This window comes from Aotus nancymaae, unplaced genomic scaffold, assembly GCF_030222135.1.
Source record: "Aotus nancymaae isolate 86718 unplaced genomic scaffold, 86718_ANA_hifiasm-v0.15.2.pri h1tg000006l, whole genome shotgun sequence".
Taxonomy (NCBI): domain Eukaryota; kingdom Metazoa; phylum Chordata; class Mammalia; order Primates; family Aotidae; genus Aotus; species Aotus nancymaae.
The window spans coordinates 20,051,349-20,069,520 of NW_026988417.1; the positions used below are offsets into that span (position 1 = coordinate 20,051,349).

Sequence of the window (18,172 nt, forward strand, 5' to 3'; positions counted from 1 at the left end):
TATATAGAGATTATTTTTCAGAAAGCAAATATCTATCTATAGATATCTATCTCTATATAAGAATATATCTATAGATAGGATATAAGAATATCTTAGATTCCTCTATTATAGATTATTTTTCAAAAAGCAAATATATATCTATATTGGATACAATGTTTATATCTATATCGGATATAGATATATATATAGGGAGAGATTATTTTTCAAAAGTCAAATTTATATGCACATATGTACATTAGGTAGATCAAAGTTTGAGGGTAGGGAAAAGAAACTTTAAGAAAGAATTCTAGATTATAACACAATTCAGAGTACTGACATGATAACAATGGTGCTAACATTGATAATGAAAATAGCAATAATAATAACAGCAGCTACATTCTGAGCATTGCTATGAGACAGGTTCTGTGCTTTTTGCTTTATATTCATTGTCTTTGCAAAGCATCTATGAGATGTTATTCTTCAGTTTTGCAAGTGACATAGGAAACCCAGGGAATATTTTGCCCAAGATTAACCAGAACTCAAATCTAATTACATTATAAATTTTATGTCAACATATGTCCATTTCTGCACAGAAGAGTTAACATAACAGGTGTGAGACCACTGTGCTTAGAAAGGCCTGCTTGCAGGCTGGCTACTTGGATTTTGGGAGAGTGCCTGCCATCCTTTGAATCGAATGGCTCACTGTGCTTAAACTGTTTGTGCAAACAATATGGTTTATGTTGAACATCCACTTTGCTTCTTGGAGTCTGGAATTTGGGTACATGCAAAGTACTGGACATCTAATGGCTTCCTTGCTAGATAACATTTTACAAGCGCTATCACAATGACTCATTGCTTGGAGAATTAAGCATTTCCTATGAGACTTCACTCAGAAAGAACTCTTGGAAGCTTGCATCAGATTTCCTCCAAACATTTCCTCCAAACACATACCCCATGTGCCTTTTCCCTTTGCAGATTTTGCTTTGCACTCTTGTTGTCATAAATCATAACTGTGTGATTGCATACTGAGTCTTGTACATCCCCTAGCAAATGATCAAAACTGGAGATAATCTTGGGAACCCCTAACGTGTCTATCTTCCATGTCATTCTCTCATTTGGAGAAGATAAAATTTTATTTTCTACCTGACTAGTCTTCTACATGGGAAGACTATATTTCTCGGCCTGTCTTGAAATCAAATTGGACCATATGACTGAGCTCTGATGGGTGGAATGTCCGTTAGTCCAATATAGGCCCATCAAATGCCCCACACCATCTTCCTGCTCTCAACTGAGGACCAGATGCAGATGACCCAGGGGTGGAAGCTGACACCATAGTGGAACTATGAGATGAAAGTTCTCAATAAATGAGTTGAACAGAGACCCCATCCTGTCCCCAACTGAATCACATAGGATTAGGAAATGAAAGATAAACAAACATTTGTTGTCTTAAACCACTGACATACTGGAGCTGTGTGTTGCAGCATTGATCCGACTTTGTCTAATATTTATGGTGATGTGCTGGATACCAACACCCCAATCTCCTTCTTCTCAACTATGAAGTATATTGCAAAAGTGAAAGGGATTTTTTTAAGCCACAAAGATCCCATTACTCATTTGATAGAATAATAATATTTGATGAGCCAACACAAGACATGAATAATCTACCAGATGGAGATCCTTGCAATGGAATCAAAGGAAGTTCTCTGTTACCATTTCAGATTGCTCTTAATACTTTTGAGTAGTACTTGATAAACTCAACAAAAGGTGTTCAACTACTGTGTGTAGTTCTTTTACTAAAGGAGCCACGCTTTTTCACTCCGCCTGTAATTAGATTACTTTTCAAAAAAGCAAATTAACAGCTCTTCAATTTTACTCAGTACACGTGGAAAGAACTAAAAAAGAAAAAGTGAGAGAAGATATAAATTGTATTGGGCTGGCTTCCAATTGTTTTGTTTGGGGTCATTCAATTGTTCACATATATTTATTGATTACGTGTTATATACAGGACACAGTCTGCAGAACCGAGAATTCTGTAGTAAAGAAGGTACAGCACCTGCTCTCAGGAAGCATAAAGAATAGGGGAGGAGGGCCCGGACGCGGTGGCTCACGCCTGTAATCCCAGCACTTTGGGAGGCCGAGGCGGGTGGATCACGAGGTCAAGAGATCGAGACCATCCTGGTCAACATGGTGAAACCCCGTCTCTACCAAAAATACAAAAAACTAGCTGGGCATGGTGGCGCGTGCCTGTAATCCCAGCTACTCGGAGGCTGAGGCAGGAGAATTGCCTGAACCCAGGAGGCGGAGGTTGCGGTGAGTCGAGATCACGCCATTGCACTCCGGCCCGGGTAATAAGAGCGAAACTCAGTCTCGAAAAAAAAAAAAAAAAAAAAAAAAAAAAAGAATAGGGGAGGAGTCAATAAGTGAAGAGGAAATCCCAAATAAGCACTATGGTGGGAGCTCAGAGCAGGGTCTCCAAACCTACTTTAGAAGATATCGAGAAAGCTTTCCCACAAATAAGTCTTTCAATCCCAAAACTCTCAAGTCAGCTCCGAATCTTCCTCAATTTCCCTCTCCTTTTAATCCAAACCATCATGACATCCACTCAGCTCAGCCTCCACCACACAGCCAAGCCCATAATTGATCTCTTCTCTACTTGCTACCGCCCTGGTCTAAGCCGCATCTCCTTTCTGTCTTAGTCTGTTGGACCAGATTTCTAGAGGGTCTCCAATTTTATTTTGATGTCCTACACTCTGTTTTGCTTAGAGTAGCTTTCCAGTGTCATCTTAAAAAACAAAACAAAACAAAACAATGCTTTATTTGTATCTGGGCTTTTAAAAACCAGTAGTTCCTCGTTATCCTTAGAACAAAATACAGACGATGTTCCAGGTTCCAGCCACTCTTGCTCACTCCTGCCTTACGGTTTTGGACTGCTCTTTATGCCTAAATGTCCTTTTTCTACCTTTCCATGGCTGTGTCCTTCTTGACATTGTAGATACAACACAATGCTACCTCCCCATCTAAAGAAGCTCCCTGCTCTACTTCTTTGTAACAAATGTCACCCTCTTTCTACCACCACCAGATATTTTCTTATTTACTTACGTGTTTGCTTTTTGCCCCTCTTTTCACTATCTTCCCCCACCAGAATGTAAACTCTAAAGAACAATTCCCTGTCTTTTTTTGTCAGTATATCTTAAATACCTGGTACAGTGATGAGCCTGAACTCAGCACTCAGAGAAGAAATAATAAAAACATATATTCAAAGGAAGTCTAAGTACAGATGTGGAGAAGGGGTAGGCATTGGCCTGATGAAGAAGGAGGTTGTGGGAAATAGCATTTCTCGCCAGAGAAAAAGTCCAGGTCGAGGCCCTTCAGAGGAGTGCACTTCAGCAGCAGGCGGTTTCTTCTGGCCAGAGCAGAGTAAACACAGAAGAGTGAGGGGAGAGACAGGAAAAGTCAGCAAAAGCTGGTTGGTCAAGGCCTGGCTGCTCAAGGGCTAGTTGGGTCACAGCAGTACAGAGAGCATCTAACCCAGTATCTGACTTATCATAGATGTTCAAGAAATATTTGTTGGATGAGTGTATCAAGGACGATTCAGTCTAACTTCTATTGGCAAAATAATAATAATAATAATAATAATAATAGGAAGCAATTGGTTTTAAATAGGAACTGACTGGTTTCTATTTGCTCTTTAGAAAGACCTTTTCAGGTACACAGTAGAGAATGATTCAGAGGATGACAGCACTGCAGGCAAGGAACCTGGGCCATTGCAGACACATAGGTGAGAGGTGACAGCAGTGTGTGAGAGGCAGGGCAGTGGAGAGGGAGAGGCCAGGGCAGACGTGAGCGATACAAAGACTGGAGAATTGGCTGAGCTTGGAGAATAATTAGAAACAGGATGTTCTGAGGCAGGAGTCCAGAAAGAACACTGGGTTTCTTCCTTTCCTTTTTTTTTTTTTTTTGAGACAGATTCTCACTCTGTCACCTAGGCTGGAGTGCAGAGGCACAATCTCAGCTCACTGTAACCTCCACCTCCTAGGTTCAAGCAATTCTTGTGCCTCAGCCTCCTAAGTAGCTGGGATTACAGGTACACACCACCATGCCTGGCTAATTTTTGTATTTTTAATAGAGACGGGTTTTCGCCATGTTGGCCAAGTTGGTCTTGAACTCCAGACCTAAAGTGATCCACTTGCCTAGGCTTCCCAAAGTGCTGAGATTACAGGCATGAGCCACCACCCCCAGTCTGGATTTCGAAGTGATTACATAAATGAAGGTAACATTTACTGAGAAAAGACAGGTTAAGGAGGCAAAGGCGATGAGCTAAGTATACGGCATGCATATTTCACTTAATAAAAGTAAAAGCTATTTTAAGAGTTAGGCATTATTTAGATGAATGCAAGATGACTCTTATCTATGACCAGGGCCTAGGCTTCCATTCTAAAGTCAGGTACTAAGTGGCACAATGGGTCAGGTACTGGGAATGAGGTATGAAGGATGCTATGATGAATCAAGCTTGGGACATGGCCTTTAGGAAGCTCATGGATTAATCAGATACAAAGGTTCTCAGCCCATTTCTATGTTTCTTTTTTTTTCCTTAGTTTGTTTGTGTGTGTGTGTGTGTGGGCATGGTGGGTAGTGGTGCGGGGATGGGTTGCTACTGCTTTTCAATGGAAAATCCCTCATTGGAGTAAGGGTGGAGAAGAAGGGCAGTGGGGCAGTGCTGCCCTTCCCAAAGGGGTGCCCAGGCAAACAAGAGCAGGCTGAGTGGTTGGCAAGTCAGCCCTCCAGACCATCCATCAGGTCAGCCTCAAAGTGTCTAGCAACCAGGCACTCCTGCCCAGTATGGAAATAGTGGTTGTTTAAAACCAAATTACATGTTCGTAATTAATTGCTAATGGAGAAGTAGAAATAATTTGTAGGATACATGTATTGGCAACGCTTTTATGTCAAAAGAATCTCTCCACACACACAGATGTATGTATGTAAACTATACCTGTGAGAATAAAGGAGGAAACTAGCAGTAGTTACCTCTAGCAAGGTGGGATGAAAGGTCGACTGTAGCTAGGACGCTTCGATATTTCAATTTTGAATCCTCTGTATGATTTAAAATGTTTAGCATAACACTTTATGAGTTTAAAATTTGAAAGAAGGCCAGGTGCAGTGGCTCGTACCTGTAATCCCAGCACTTTGGAAGGCAGAGACAGGCAGATCACCTGAGGTCAGGAGTTCAAGATCAGCCTGGCCAACATGGTGAAACCCTGTCTCTTTTAAAAGTAGAAAAATTAGCTGGGTGTGGTGGTGCACATGTGTAATTCCAGCTACTCAGGAGTCTGAGGCAGAATAATTTTTTGAATCCAGGAGGTAGAGTTTGCAGTGAGTGGAGATTATGCCACTGCACTCTAGCCTGGACTACAGAGGGAGACTCCGTCTCAAAAAAAAAAAAAAAGTTCTAAAGAAACAAATCAGGAAGCTAGATTGGTGCAAAAGTAATTGCCATTTTTGCCATTAACAGTAATGGCAAATCCCCCCGACACAATTTCTTTTGTACCAACATAATGCATAACATAAACTAATGCTTAACATAATATATTTCAAGTTGTCATTACCAAGTCATTATGAATTTTTTATTACATGATGAAGTTTAGTTACTCTTGTATGTAGAATAAGGAAAGAACTGAAGGGCTTGGATATCTTTTGACAGCACTCTTAAAGATATTAAGTAAAACATTTCTCATTTATCTTCTTATCTACATGGATGTTAATATCCTAAAATTTTTAAAGGATAGTTTCATGTCTAGAGAATCTAAGCCGTTGTTCAAGCTCAGAAATGGCAGTGGTAAGGTTTGAACCCCAAACAGCACTTGCACCATGTCAGTCTTTGGAAGTCAAAACAGAAGTCATGTTAACTGCTTAAGCTTATAGACAACCTTCCCTTCAGAAAGCGGGACAGACAATTCTGTTAGGGCAAAGGAAACAGCATTTAAACTCTGTTCTTACCTTAATTCTAAAGTACATGAGTAATGCTTTGCACTTAAGGAAGGCCTTTTATCTGAGTCTTTCAAATGCTGAACAAAACAAATTATTACCAACCCTCTTTCACGGCTGGAAGAGATTTCAATCCCTAATTTGCTGACAGAGAGACTGAAGCTGGCAGGAATGAAGTGATTTACTGAGGGTCATACAGTCTATGCAAGTGTTTCTCAAGAATAACCCTGAGGGCTCATGTCAAAAAAGCAATTGTCTTATGCAATTAGCAGTGAATTCCTCTATCCTAATCACTGCATCTTACTGTTTCTCGTGGGAAGTTTAGGGGAAGTATACTTCCCTCTCTGCTTTCCCACCATGAATGGGACTTGGTGCTTTTCATGTAAACGTACTTTGTCAAAAATGTAGATCCCTATAATTTTATCCTCCATCTGTTTCATCGGTTTTTAAAGATCTTACTGTGGAAGTTCCCAAACACTTTGAATGGGGTAGAAAAGGCCCATCAAAGAACTCAGATGTCCTGCTGGTTCCTCTGGCTACAACATCAAAACTCTTGCAGAAATTTAAAAAAAAAAAAAAAAGCATGGTTCTGTTCTTGATGAAATGCCCAAGGAGGTACCTGGATAACAAGCCAAACACTGAAGGTGGGGATGAACTGCATTTGAGCTGTGACTGCAGAGCACATTCAGCTGCTTTGCTCTACAGGGGTTGCAGCCTCCTCAGAAGCTCCAGTGTGATGGATACACCCTATGTGACTCCCGATAGTCACACCTTTTACAATCTCCTCATCTTGAGTGCTGAAATATGCAGTGGTGATGGGATGAGATGCCACACCTATGATCATGTTGCCTACTATAAGACTAGAGAGACCCTCCCTTGCTGGCTTTGAAGAAGGCAGCTGCCATATTACAAGGGAGCCTGCAAGAGGACTATGTGGAAATGGACTGCGAGTAGCCTCTAGGGGCTGAGTGACCCCACACTGACAGCCAGCCGGAGGGGAATCTCATATGTGCAATCACAAATAATTGAATTCTGCTAACAACCACGTGAGCTTAGCAAAGGACTCCAGTAACCAGAAAGAACTGCAGCCCAACCAACATTCTGATTTCGGCCTTGGGAAACGCCAATCAGAGCACTTAGCTAAGTCATTTCTAAACTCCTGACCCTTGGGACAGTGTATTATGAATGAATGCTTTCTAAATCCATTTAATATTTGGCAAATACTTACATGGCAATAGAAAATGAATATAAATATCTTTCTGTTTTAGGTAAAAAAGATAGATAGTAACATAACATTTTATGTCAAAAGGACATTATCAGGTATTAAAGTGATGCCTTAAAGATATATTTGATTCTGATGGAGGCTTTCACCTATTATAATCCAGAGCAAAGAAAGAAAAGGAAGCAGGGAAAGATTCCATAGAAGAAGGAACCAGGTGTCTGAAGCATAGAGGTCTAACTATTTGCAACTATCTCGCTCTCATCCTGTGCCTTAAAAATGGGAAGAATAGGCTATGTATTATTAATTAATGACAGAAAATGCCAAAGCAGCATCGGCATCACTATATTAAAACTTAATACCCCAGTATATCATTTACAGTCACCTAAAACTGAACTGAAGTTATACCTGATTTTGAAAGAGCACAGCAAAGCAAGATTATGAAACATGTATATTGATACTTATATGATCTTTTAACCATTTCTTCTCAAATGTGGCTTTCTGTTCACTGCCTGTTATAATGTAAAATATTTTTAATAAATTAAGGACTTCAGATTAAAAAAGAGAGAGAATTCCTAAGCATCATCCCAATATTAACTGAATAAAAATCATCAAAAATAAGACCTGTTACCTCTTTCCAACCCCTACACACACACACACACACACACACACACACACACACACATGCACCCCTACCCACCCACATCCCAAAGACTTCATGAGGTTCCAATGTAGCTAGCCTAGTCATTAGTAGTTCACGTGATAGAGCTCATCACTATTAGGTCACTTCTTTCTGTGATAGAAGCACTTTGCATATCTTTTTTTCTTTTTTCTTTTTTTTTTTTTTTGAGACAGAGTCTTGCTCTGTCACTCAGGCTGGAGTGCAGTGGCGTGACCTCGGCTCACTGCAACCTTCACCTTCTGGGTTCAAGAGATTCTCCTGCCTCAGCCTCCTAAGTAGTTGGGACTACAGGTGTGTGCCACCATGCCCAGCTAATTTTTTATATTTTTAGTAGAGACGGGGTTTCACCGTGTTAGCCAAGATGGTCTCGATCTCCTGACTTCGTGATCTGCCCGCCTTGGCTTCCCAAAGTGCTAGGATTATAGGCGTGAACTATCGCAGCTGTATTATCTTATATATCTAGTTCAATGGTTCTCAATTGTGCCTGCACATTATAATTACTTGAAGAGCTTTGTAAATCCTAATGCTTAAGCTTTTTCCGAGAGCAATTATATCAGAATCACCAAGCATAGTAGCCACTATTTTTAATTTGTAAAGCTCCCCAGATGGTTGCAACATGCATTTAAGTTTGAGACTGCTAATCTGTAGATAATAATTTGCATTTTCCGCATCCTTTCTAATACATAATTCTGTAGTCCATACCCTCCCTGGTAGGTATGTAGTCCAACCATGACTATCCCACTTTGATGGAACATACAAATGAGGTTGACCATTTGGGGCCATACTGTAATAACTTTTTTAAATTGAACTTCATGTTTATTATATTTATTTCTTTTAAAAAATGCAATCTGGCTGGGTGTGGTGGCTCACGCCTGCAATCCCAACACTTTGAGAGGCTGAGGCAGGTGCATCATGAGGTCAAGAGATCGAGACCATCCTGGCCAATACGGTAAAACCCTGTCTCTACTAAAAATACAAAAATTAGCTGGGTGTGGTGGTGTGTGCCTATAGACCCAGCTACTCGGGAGGCTGAGGCAGGAGAATCACTTGAACATGGAAGGCAGAGGTTGCAGCGAGCCAAGATTGTGTCAATGAAATCCAGCCTAGGTGACAGAGGGAGACTCTGTCTCAAAAAAAAAAAAAATGTGATCTAGTTGTCATGATGCTAGTTTATAGACAAAGACATGTGGTCTCCTGGGTCTGAGAGAACTGCCCAAATAAGTAACGTGACCTGAGTCTGAGTGACACTAACGCTTATGACGCCTGCACAAAACCAGTGATTCTCCTGACCAGCAACATCAGCATCACCTGGGAATTTGTAAAAAAAAAAAAAATGCAACTTCTGTGACCCAATCCCACCCCTACTAAGTCATAATCTTTCAAGATGGGGCCCAGGAATCTGTGTCTTGACAAGCCTTTCAGGTGATTCTGAGGCTCATTACAGATGGACAAACAGTCCTATATTCTTCTCTGTTTCTATCAGCTGCTCACCTTTGGAGACTCAGCTCAGCATCTGGCACGAGACATAAAAATGCGTGGGAGCCTCAGTGAGTAAGATGAGGTGAGGGAGGAGATTTTTCTCTAACTTCCCTTCCTCTCATTTCCAATTTACTTTAACAATTTGTATTGAAAATGCAAGGGGATGTATCAGAGATACCATATGAGGAAAGAAATTGCGGAGTTATGCTACTGCTAATATTTATTTGCAGAAGTGTCTGGCTATGTTGAGCTACTTTCGCACAAGTGTGACCATTTTAATATGTTGACACATGGTTTATCCTTTTAATCAAGGCATGGAGAGTTTAAAATGTTTCATTAAAAATGAATATCCCAATTGTTTCCAGGGAAATGAGTTTGTGACCCTAAGGGCTTTGAGGTAACTGGTGTTCAGGAGGGCAGTTGATTTGCTTTCTCAGATGGAAGCTGCTTCAGTTGCTACCATGCTCTAAAACCCAAGTGCTGTTGAACTGCTTAGTGTATTTCTTGCTATGCTTAGGATTCATTTATTAGAATTGTACATTTGACTAGGGGGAAATAAAAATTAAAAGGCCAGTCGTGTTTGATTTATCAGAGATGTCGATTAATATTTTCTGAGCAAACTGTGAAGTCTTTTCTTTTAAAGAAGTATATAAAATAGGCTTTGGGGATATTCAGGTCTGATGGAAATGCGTCTCGTGGGGCAGGGTGAGATGGGAGAAAGAAAAAGCAATAAAGATAGAGAAGATAAAAATAGGGAAGAAGGAGGATGGGAAAGAGCTGAAAGGAGACAATAATTCACGAGGGACAGAGAGAGAAGAATTTTAAAAAAAGGAGAGAAAGGAGGAGTGAATAGATAAAAGGTGGGGTCAGAAGGATTAAAAGAAAAGGGAAAGGAAAGAGTTTGGGAAAAGAGGGGAAGAAGAGAAAAGGAATAAGAGAATGACAGATGGACAACAACAAAAAAAATAAAAATAAATAAAAAATGAAATAAAGCAATGAATGCAGACTTCAGAGCCTAGCAATTTATTGTAAAGTGCCACTTGTATTAGACACACTGCAGAGATGCTGGCTCCAATGGTTAATGATGGCAGTAATCATGATTCCAGTTTATCACAAATGCAATGAAAGGCAGCCAGACCCCCAGAGAAACCCTATGGGGATGGCAGTGGAATAATAACATAGCAGCGGTCGAGGAATACAGGGATGCTGGGAGACTGGATTCAGTTCTCCTGTGTTCGACAACCATTTTATATGTGATGTACAATCCAATGTTAAAAAGAAAAAAAAATATGCTTATTACTAGATCTCTGAATTAGAGCAAAGAAGTTTAAGTGTTTGCACAAACACATTTGAAGTTTTATTTTGTGATTAGCCTCCTCTGAGCACTGACTTTTGGCCCAGGTTGGTCTTTCATGTCTCCTTTCCTTTCTTTCCTTGCTGCTCAGTGGTTTTCTACTGTCGGTGGTCAGTAGCACTGTTTCATTGCAAATGCCTGCTTCATCTGAAGCCTGGAACCACTGCAGAATAGGCATAACTACTCATCCTCTTTCCTAGTTGTCAAAGCCCTTTTCTCTCTCTCTTTCTCTCTGTTTTTTTTTTTTTTTTTTTTTTTTTTGAGACAGAGTCTTGCTCTGTCTCCCAGGTTGGAGTGCAGTGGCATAATCTCGGCTCACTGCAACCTCTGCCTTCTGGGTTCAAGGGCTTCTCCTACCTCAGCCTCCTAAGTAGCTGGGATTACAAGCGTGTGCCACCATGCCCGGGCTAATTTTTGTATTTTTAGTAGAGACGGGCTTTCACCATGTTGGTCAGGCTGGTCTTAAACATCTGACTTCGTGATCCACCCACCTCAGCCTCCCAGAGTGCTGGGATTACAGGAGTGAGTAACCGCACCCAGCCAGCCCTATTCTCTTCATGCATGTTTATTTATATATATTATCTTGATAAATTACCCATCAAGATTTCTTTTAATCAGAAGTCTGTGTATGTGATGAGCACTCATCGCCATTATAATTTCCTCTGCCTGAGTCTATTGCCAGGAAGGCCTAGGTCTTTGCTGATGATCGAGTTTTGGAAGAGAAACAAATTTACTCTGCATAATAGGGGAAGAAAAATTTAGAAAGGGCACAGCAAGGAGGAGGGGTGAGGAGCAGAAATGGGAGAAAGACAGACCCCATTCATTCAGACAGATGGTGGAAACTTGTGTGCCTTGTGCATGCGGAAACCCTATAAAAATATTCTGCAGTGTCAACTACTGGCATGAATTCTCTGAGTAAATTGTTGTTGTGTTCCCAATGAAGAGTCAGAGTTTCTTATCTGGTCTGCATAAGGTTTGGACAAAGGCAGCAGCTGTGGTGGTCAGACGTGAAGAGGATGGAATTAGAAGGAATCTTTGGACACCATAGACTTCTACATGGCATGGAACTGGGGATTTTAGGGAATGGGTTTCAAAAGGGATCAAAGCAATTTAATTTGGATCTTCAGGGGTGCCTGTAGCTACTTTGGTTTCCATATGTATAAGAATAAGCTGTATGTTGGGGTGTGTATGCTATTTGATACATAAACATTTGATTTATTTAGGATGAACTGTTTTCAAATAGATTCATCACAGCAAGTCTTCTCTCCCTATTCAGACCATAAGGTCCTTAAGGATAGAAGTATTTCTCTGGACTTTGAGTAACCTGCAGCATCTAGTTTAACCCTAAGCACATACAAAGTATTCAGTAAGAGACTGTGTCTCACAGACTGCCTGGATCCACTCTCTTTCTCTCACTCTACCCTCTGGAGTTTTCTGGGCTCTCATTCCCTTTTGCAGGTGATTCACCCAGGAGAGAGGGTCATCTGCATAGCTGGATCACAGAGAACCAAGTAGTGATGACCTACAGACACCTGTGGTTTAGAGAGACTGGCAGCATGGTTTTTCTTCTCTTTTTTTTTTTTTTTTTTTTTTGAGACAGAGTCTCACTCTGTCACCCAGGTTGGAGTGCAGTGGTGTGATCTCAGCTCACTGCAACCTCTGACTCCCAGGTTCAAGCAATTCTCCTGCCTCAGCCTCCTGAGTAGCTGGGATTACAGACATGCGCCATGAAGCCCAGCTAATTTTTATATTTTTAGTAAAGATGGGGTTTCACCATGTTGGTCAGGCTGATCTCAAACTCCTGACCCCGTGATCCACTCGCCTTGGCCTCCCAAGGTGCTGGGATTACAGGCGTCAGCCACCACGCCCAGCCGGCAGCCTGATTTTTTGGACTATAAAAGTTACAGTAATTATCCTCCATTGCCAGGAAAGAAATCCCTTGATAGGTCTCAATCTATATTCAAGACTCAAGTCAAGCACAAGCCTGTATTTAAAAAATTTAAAAAAATGGAAGTTTATTGAAATTATATCATTAGAGTTGACAGAGAGAAAATATTCCAACCAAGAATTGAATTGAATAAACCTTTCTCAACACCTCTCTTCTTTTAATTGGCAATTATAGTGTACCAGCATGGATATACCACCGCAAGTCAAAGCCCACAGCTACTGACTATATTCCTATCTAGGAAGGATCAGTATGAAATACACATATGATGGGGCTCTCACAGAATGGGGTATTTTCCCCCTTTTCCTCTCATTTCTCAATGCTCCTATGGGAACCGTGTAAAAACAAAGTCAAAAAGAAAGTTCTTACATTCTTAAATCCTCTGTAAAGGATCTGAAGCTCTTTCTTGGTAAATTTGCTCTGGGCTTCCAGAAGCTCAAGGGCCTCTGGCCGATGCCTGACGGTGGCCATCTCCAGTTCATCTTCCACGCTGTCTGTGGAGGAAAACAAGAAAGAGTCTTAGGACCAGTCGTTGCTCACCGAGGCTTACACATAGCAACACAGGAAAACAGAACATGTCTGCTACTGTCTATGATGGTCCACAGAGGAAGGATCCTCAGGGTGCCAATAAGGCCTTTAAATTTCCCAGTTTAAAAGTACTAAGCTAAGACACTTGTACACACTTTTTTCTGCATATTTTAGTCATTAATACAGACATTACAACTCAAGTATTATTTTAAAGATAAAAAAGAGCACATAAATTTATTTCAGATAATGAATGGATTATATGATTACTTCAAATAAAAAGTATAAGTAGCTATATATATTACTCTATACATCTACCAGTGTAGTAACATATATTTCTTTTTTTTTTTTTTCAAATTTAAGTTCAGAGGTAAATGTGTAGGATGTGCATGTTTGTTACATGGGTAAATGTGTGCCATGGTGGTTTTCTGCACAGATCATCCCATCGTCCAGGTATTAAGTCCAGCATCCATCAGCTATTCTTCCTGATCCTCTCCCTCCCTGCACAGGTGCCCAGTGTGTGTTGTCCCCTGCCAGTGTGTCCATGTGTTCTCATCAATCATCTCCCACTCATAAATGAGAATATATGGTGTTTGGTTTCTGTTCCTGTGCTAGTTTGCTACAGATAATGTCTTCCAGCTCCATCCATGTACCTGCAAATAAAATGATCTCATTTCTTTTTATGGCTGCATAGTATTCCTTGGTGTATATGTACCACATTTTCTTTAACCATTCTATCATTGGTGGGCATTTAGGTTGATTCCATGACTTTGCTATTGTGAATAGTGCTGCAATGAATATATACATGCATGTATCTTTATAATAGAATGATTTATATTTCTTTGGGTATATACCCGGTAATGGGATTCCTGGGTCAAATGGTATTTCTGCGTCTAGGTCTTTAAGGAATCACCATACTATCTTCCACAATGGTTGAACTAATTTACATTCCCACCAACAGTGTAAAAGTTTTCCTTTTAATCTACAATCTCACCAGCATCTCTAGCATTTTTAAGGTATTGTTAGAAAAGCATAAAAGATCACCAATAGTCCAAGCTGAAATTTGTTTCCATATTACAATCACTAGTTATAACCAATAGAATTGTTGTTAAATAATAAATCAGTTTTGTGCCCTATGTATAATGCAACTACAAGGTAGAACTCTGTTAATGTTCTCTAAGGATTCCATTGAAATAACATGTTTTGCCCAGCTACTTCAGAGGCTAAGGCGGGAGGATCGCTTGAGCCCAGGAGGCTGAGGCTGCAGTGAGGCATAATTGCACCACTGCAATCCAATCCAATCTGGGTGATGGCTTGAGACCCTGTCTCAAACAAACAAACAAACAAACAAGCAAACAAACAAATAACCTTAGGCTGTCAGAATTGAAGGATATCTGAAGAAAGATACAAGGAGATTTAGGGAATCATGGCAGGCAGGAGGCAGGACTAGATTGCGGCTCCAGACAGAGCAGCATGGAGAGGCTTGCATTGTGAGTTTTAGTTCCAGGTCGACTGCAAGAACAAACCAGCAATCCCGAGAGGACCCACATACCCTCTGAAGGAAGTGGACTGCTCCTGGCAAACACCCCAAATACTGTAAGTGCCTCAACTGTAGAAGTGGGAAAGGGAGACCCTCCTCTCCTGAACACACCCACCCACTATAGAAGCTGAAGGTCTGTTTGCTGGAGAAATTTCTGACCTCACCTGGAGCCGAGTCAAGTTAGAGAGCCCAGTGAAATACAGGGGTAGAGGAAATAGCAGAAAGGCCCTGGGAGCTTGCTGGGTCCCCAAGCAGCCCATTCCTGCTGGGCACCACAGGAATCCATCGGGAGGGTGGTCAGAGGAGCAGGGGCTAAAACTCTGCAGGAAGAAGGAATTCTCTAGGTGAACTCTGAAACAATTTGAACCAGGCAAGAAGCCTCCTCACCAGAACTTGGGGGAGGGAGCAAATCAGGTGTACAGACTTCACAGGTGGTGGAAAAACTAAAGCCCTTTTTTCTTCCAGCTGGGAAACGGATAGCCTTGGGCAAATTTTGAAGCCCATCTCACCCTCCTCCTGGAAACAGACTGGGGCTGTTGGTGGGGCCATGGCGGGAGTGAGACTGGCCCTTCAGTTTACCTGGGAGCTGGCGAGGCCTGTGACTGCTGGCTTTCCCCCACTTCCCTGACAACCTGCATGACTCAGCAGAGGCAGCCATAATCCTCCTAGGTACACAACTCCAGTGACCTGGGAATTTCACCCCTGTCCCCCAAAGCAGCTGCATCAAGACCCGCCCAAAAAGAGTCTGAGCTTAGACTTGCCTAGCTCCGCCCTCACCTGATGGTCCTTCCCTATCCACCCAGGTAGTGAAAAACAAAGGGCATATAATCTTGGGAGTTTTAGGGCCCCGCTCACCTCTGGTGCCTCTCCACTCTACTACAGCTGATGCTTTTTAGAAAGTGCTACCTCTGGGTAGGAGGCCAATCAGCACAAAGATAGAGCATTAAATCACCAAAGCTAAGGACCCTGATGGAGTCCACTGCACCCTCTCCCACCTCCACCAGAACAGGCACTGGTATCCACAGTTGAGAGACCCATAGATGGGTCACATCACAGGACTCTGTGCAGGCAACACCCAGTACCAGCCAGGAGGCAGGTAAACTTGCTGGGTGGCTAGACCCAGAAGAGAGACCACAATCACTGTAGTTTAACTCACAGAAAGCCACATCCATAGGAAAGGGGGAGAGTACTACATTAAGGGAACACCCTGTGGCAAAAAAATCTGAACAACAGCTTTCAGCCCTAGTCCTTCCCTCTGACAGAACCTACCCAAATGAGAGGGAACCAGAAAACCAGCCCTCGTAATATGACAAAACAAGGCTATTCAACACCTCCCAAAAATCACATTAGTTCACTAGCAATAGATCTAAACCAAGAAGAAATCCCTGACTTACCTGAAAAAGAATTCAGGAGATTAGTTATTAAGCTAATCAGGGATGTCCCAGAGAAAGGCAAAGCCCAATGCAAGGGAATCCAAAAAATGAGAAAAGAAGTGAAGGGAGAAATACTCATGGAAATAGATAGCTTAAAGAAAAAACAATAAAAACTTTGAACACACTTTCAGAAATGTGAAATGCTTTGGCAAGTCTCAGCAATAGGACTGAACAAGTAGATGAAAGAAATTCAGAGCTCAAAGACAAGGTGTTCGAATTAACTCAATTGAGCAAACACACAAAAAAATGAATAAGAAAATATGAACAAAGGCTCCAAGAAGTCTGGGATTATGTTAAATGACCAAACCTAAGGAAAACTTGTGTATCTGAGGAATAAGAGAATTCTAAAAGCCTGGAAAACATATTCGGTGGAATAATTGAGGGTAACTTTCCCAGCCTTGTAAGAGACCTAGGCAGCCAAATACAAGAGACATAAAGAACACCTGGGAAATTCATTGCAAAAAGATCTTCACCTAGGCACATTGTCATCAGGTTATCTGAAGTTTAAATGAAGGAAAGAATCGGGAGCTATGAGACAAAAGCACCAGGTAACTATAAAGGAAAACCTATCAGATTAACAGCAGATTTCTCAGCAGAGACCCTGCAAGCTAGAAGGGATTGGGGCCCTATTTTCAGCCTCCTTAAACAAAACAATTATCAGCCAAGAATTTTGTATCCAGTGAAACTAAGCATCACATATGAAGAAAAGATACAGTCATTTTCAGACAAACAAATGCTGAGAGAATTTGCCATTGCCAAACCGCCACTACAAGAACTGCTAAAAGGAGCTCTAAATCTTGGAACAAATCCTGGAAACACAACAACACAGAACCTCCTTAAAGCATAAATCACACAGGACCTATAAAACAAAAATACAAGTTAAAAAGCAAAAACAAAAACAAAAAAAGTCAAGTACACAGGCAACAGAGAGCATAATGAAAGCAACGGTACCTCCCATTTTAATTCTAACACTGAATGCAAATGGCCTAAATGCTCCACTTAAAAGATACAGAACCTCAGAATGGATAAGAACTCATCAAGCAACTATCTGCTGCCTTCAGGAAACTCACTAAACACATAAGGACTCACATAAAGTAAAGGGGTGGAAAAACGTATTTCATACAAATGGATACCCAAAGTGAGCAGGGGTAGTTATTCTTATAATAAGACGAAACAAACTTTAAAGCAACAGCAGTTAAAAGAGACAAAGAAGGACAATATATAATGGTAAAAGGCGTTGTCCAACAGAAAGTATCACAATCGTCAACATATGTGCACCTAACACTGGAGCTCCCAAATTTATTACAACAATTACTAATCGGCCTAAGAAATGAGATAGAGAGCAGCACAATAATAGTGAGGGACTTTGATACTCTACTGACAGCACTAGACAGGACATCAAGACAGAAAGTCAACAAAAAAACAATGGAGTTAAACTATACCTTGGAACAAATGGACCTAACAGATATATACAGAACATTTTATCCAACAACCACAGAATATATATTCTATTCAATAGCATATGGAACTTCTTCCAAGAAAGACGATATGATACGCCATAAAATGAGCCTCAATAAATTTAAGAAAATTGAAATTATATCAAGCAGTCTCTCACACTACAGTGGAATAAAACTGAAAATCAACTCCAAAAGGAACCTTCAAAACCATGCAAATACATAGAAATTAAATAACCTGCTCCTGAATGAGCATTGGCTCAAAGACAAAATCAAGATGGAAATTAAAAAATTCTTTGAACTGAATGACAATAATGACAGAACCTGTCAAAACCTCTGGGATACAGTAAAGGCAGTGGTAAGAGAAAAGTTCATAGCCCTAATGAAACTGGATCATCACCTCTCACCTTATACAAAAATCAACCCAAGATGGATTAAGGACTTAAATCTAAGAGCAGATACTGTACAAATTCTAGAAGATAACATTGGAAAAAGCCATGTAGACATTGGCTTAGGCAAGGATTTCTGACCAAGAACCCAAAAGCAAATGCAATAAAAATGAAGATAAATAGCTGGGACC

General features: G+C 40.9%; 1 protein-coding gene across 6 annotated transcripts in view; it reads right to left on the reverse strand.

The window, feature by feature from the left end:
• The window catches only part of KCNIP4 (potassium voltage-gated channel interacting protein 4), a 1,196,254-nt gene that overhangs the window by 99,469 nt on the left and 1,078,613 nt on the right, over positions 1–18,172 (reverse strand). For all 6 annotated transcript variants that reach the window (XM_012472347.3, XM_012472342.3, XM_012472346.3 and 3 more), the window contains one exon: positions 13,010–13,134. In XM_012472347.3, coding sequence (XP_012327770.1) covers positions 13,010–13,134 — 125 coding nt within the window. The remainder of the gene's footprint in view (positions 1–13,009; positions 13,135–18,172) is intronic.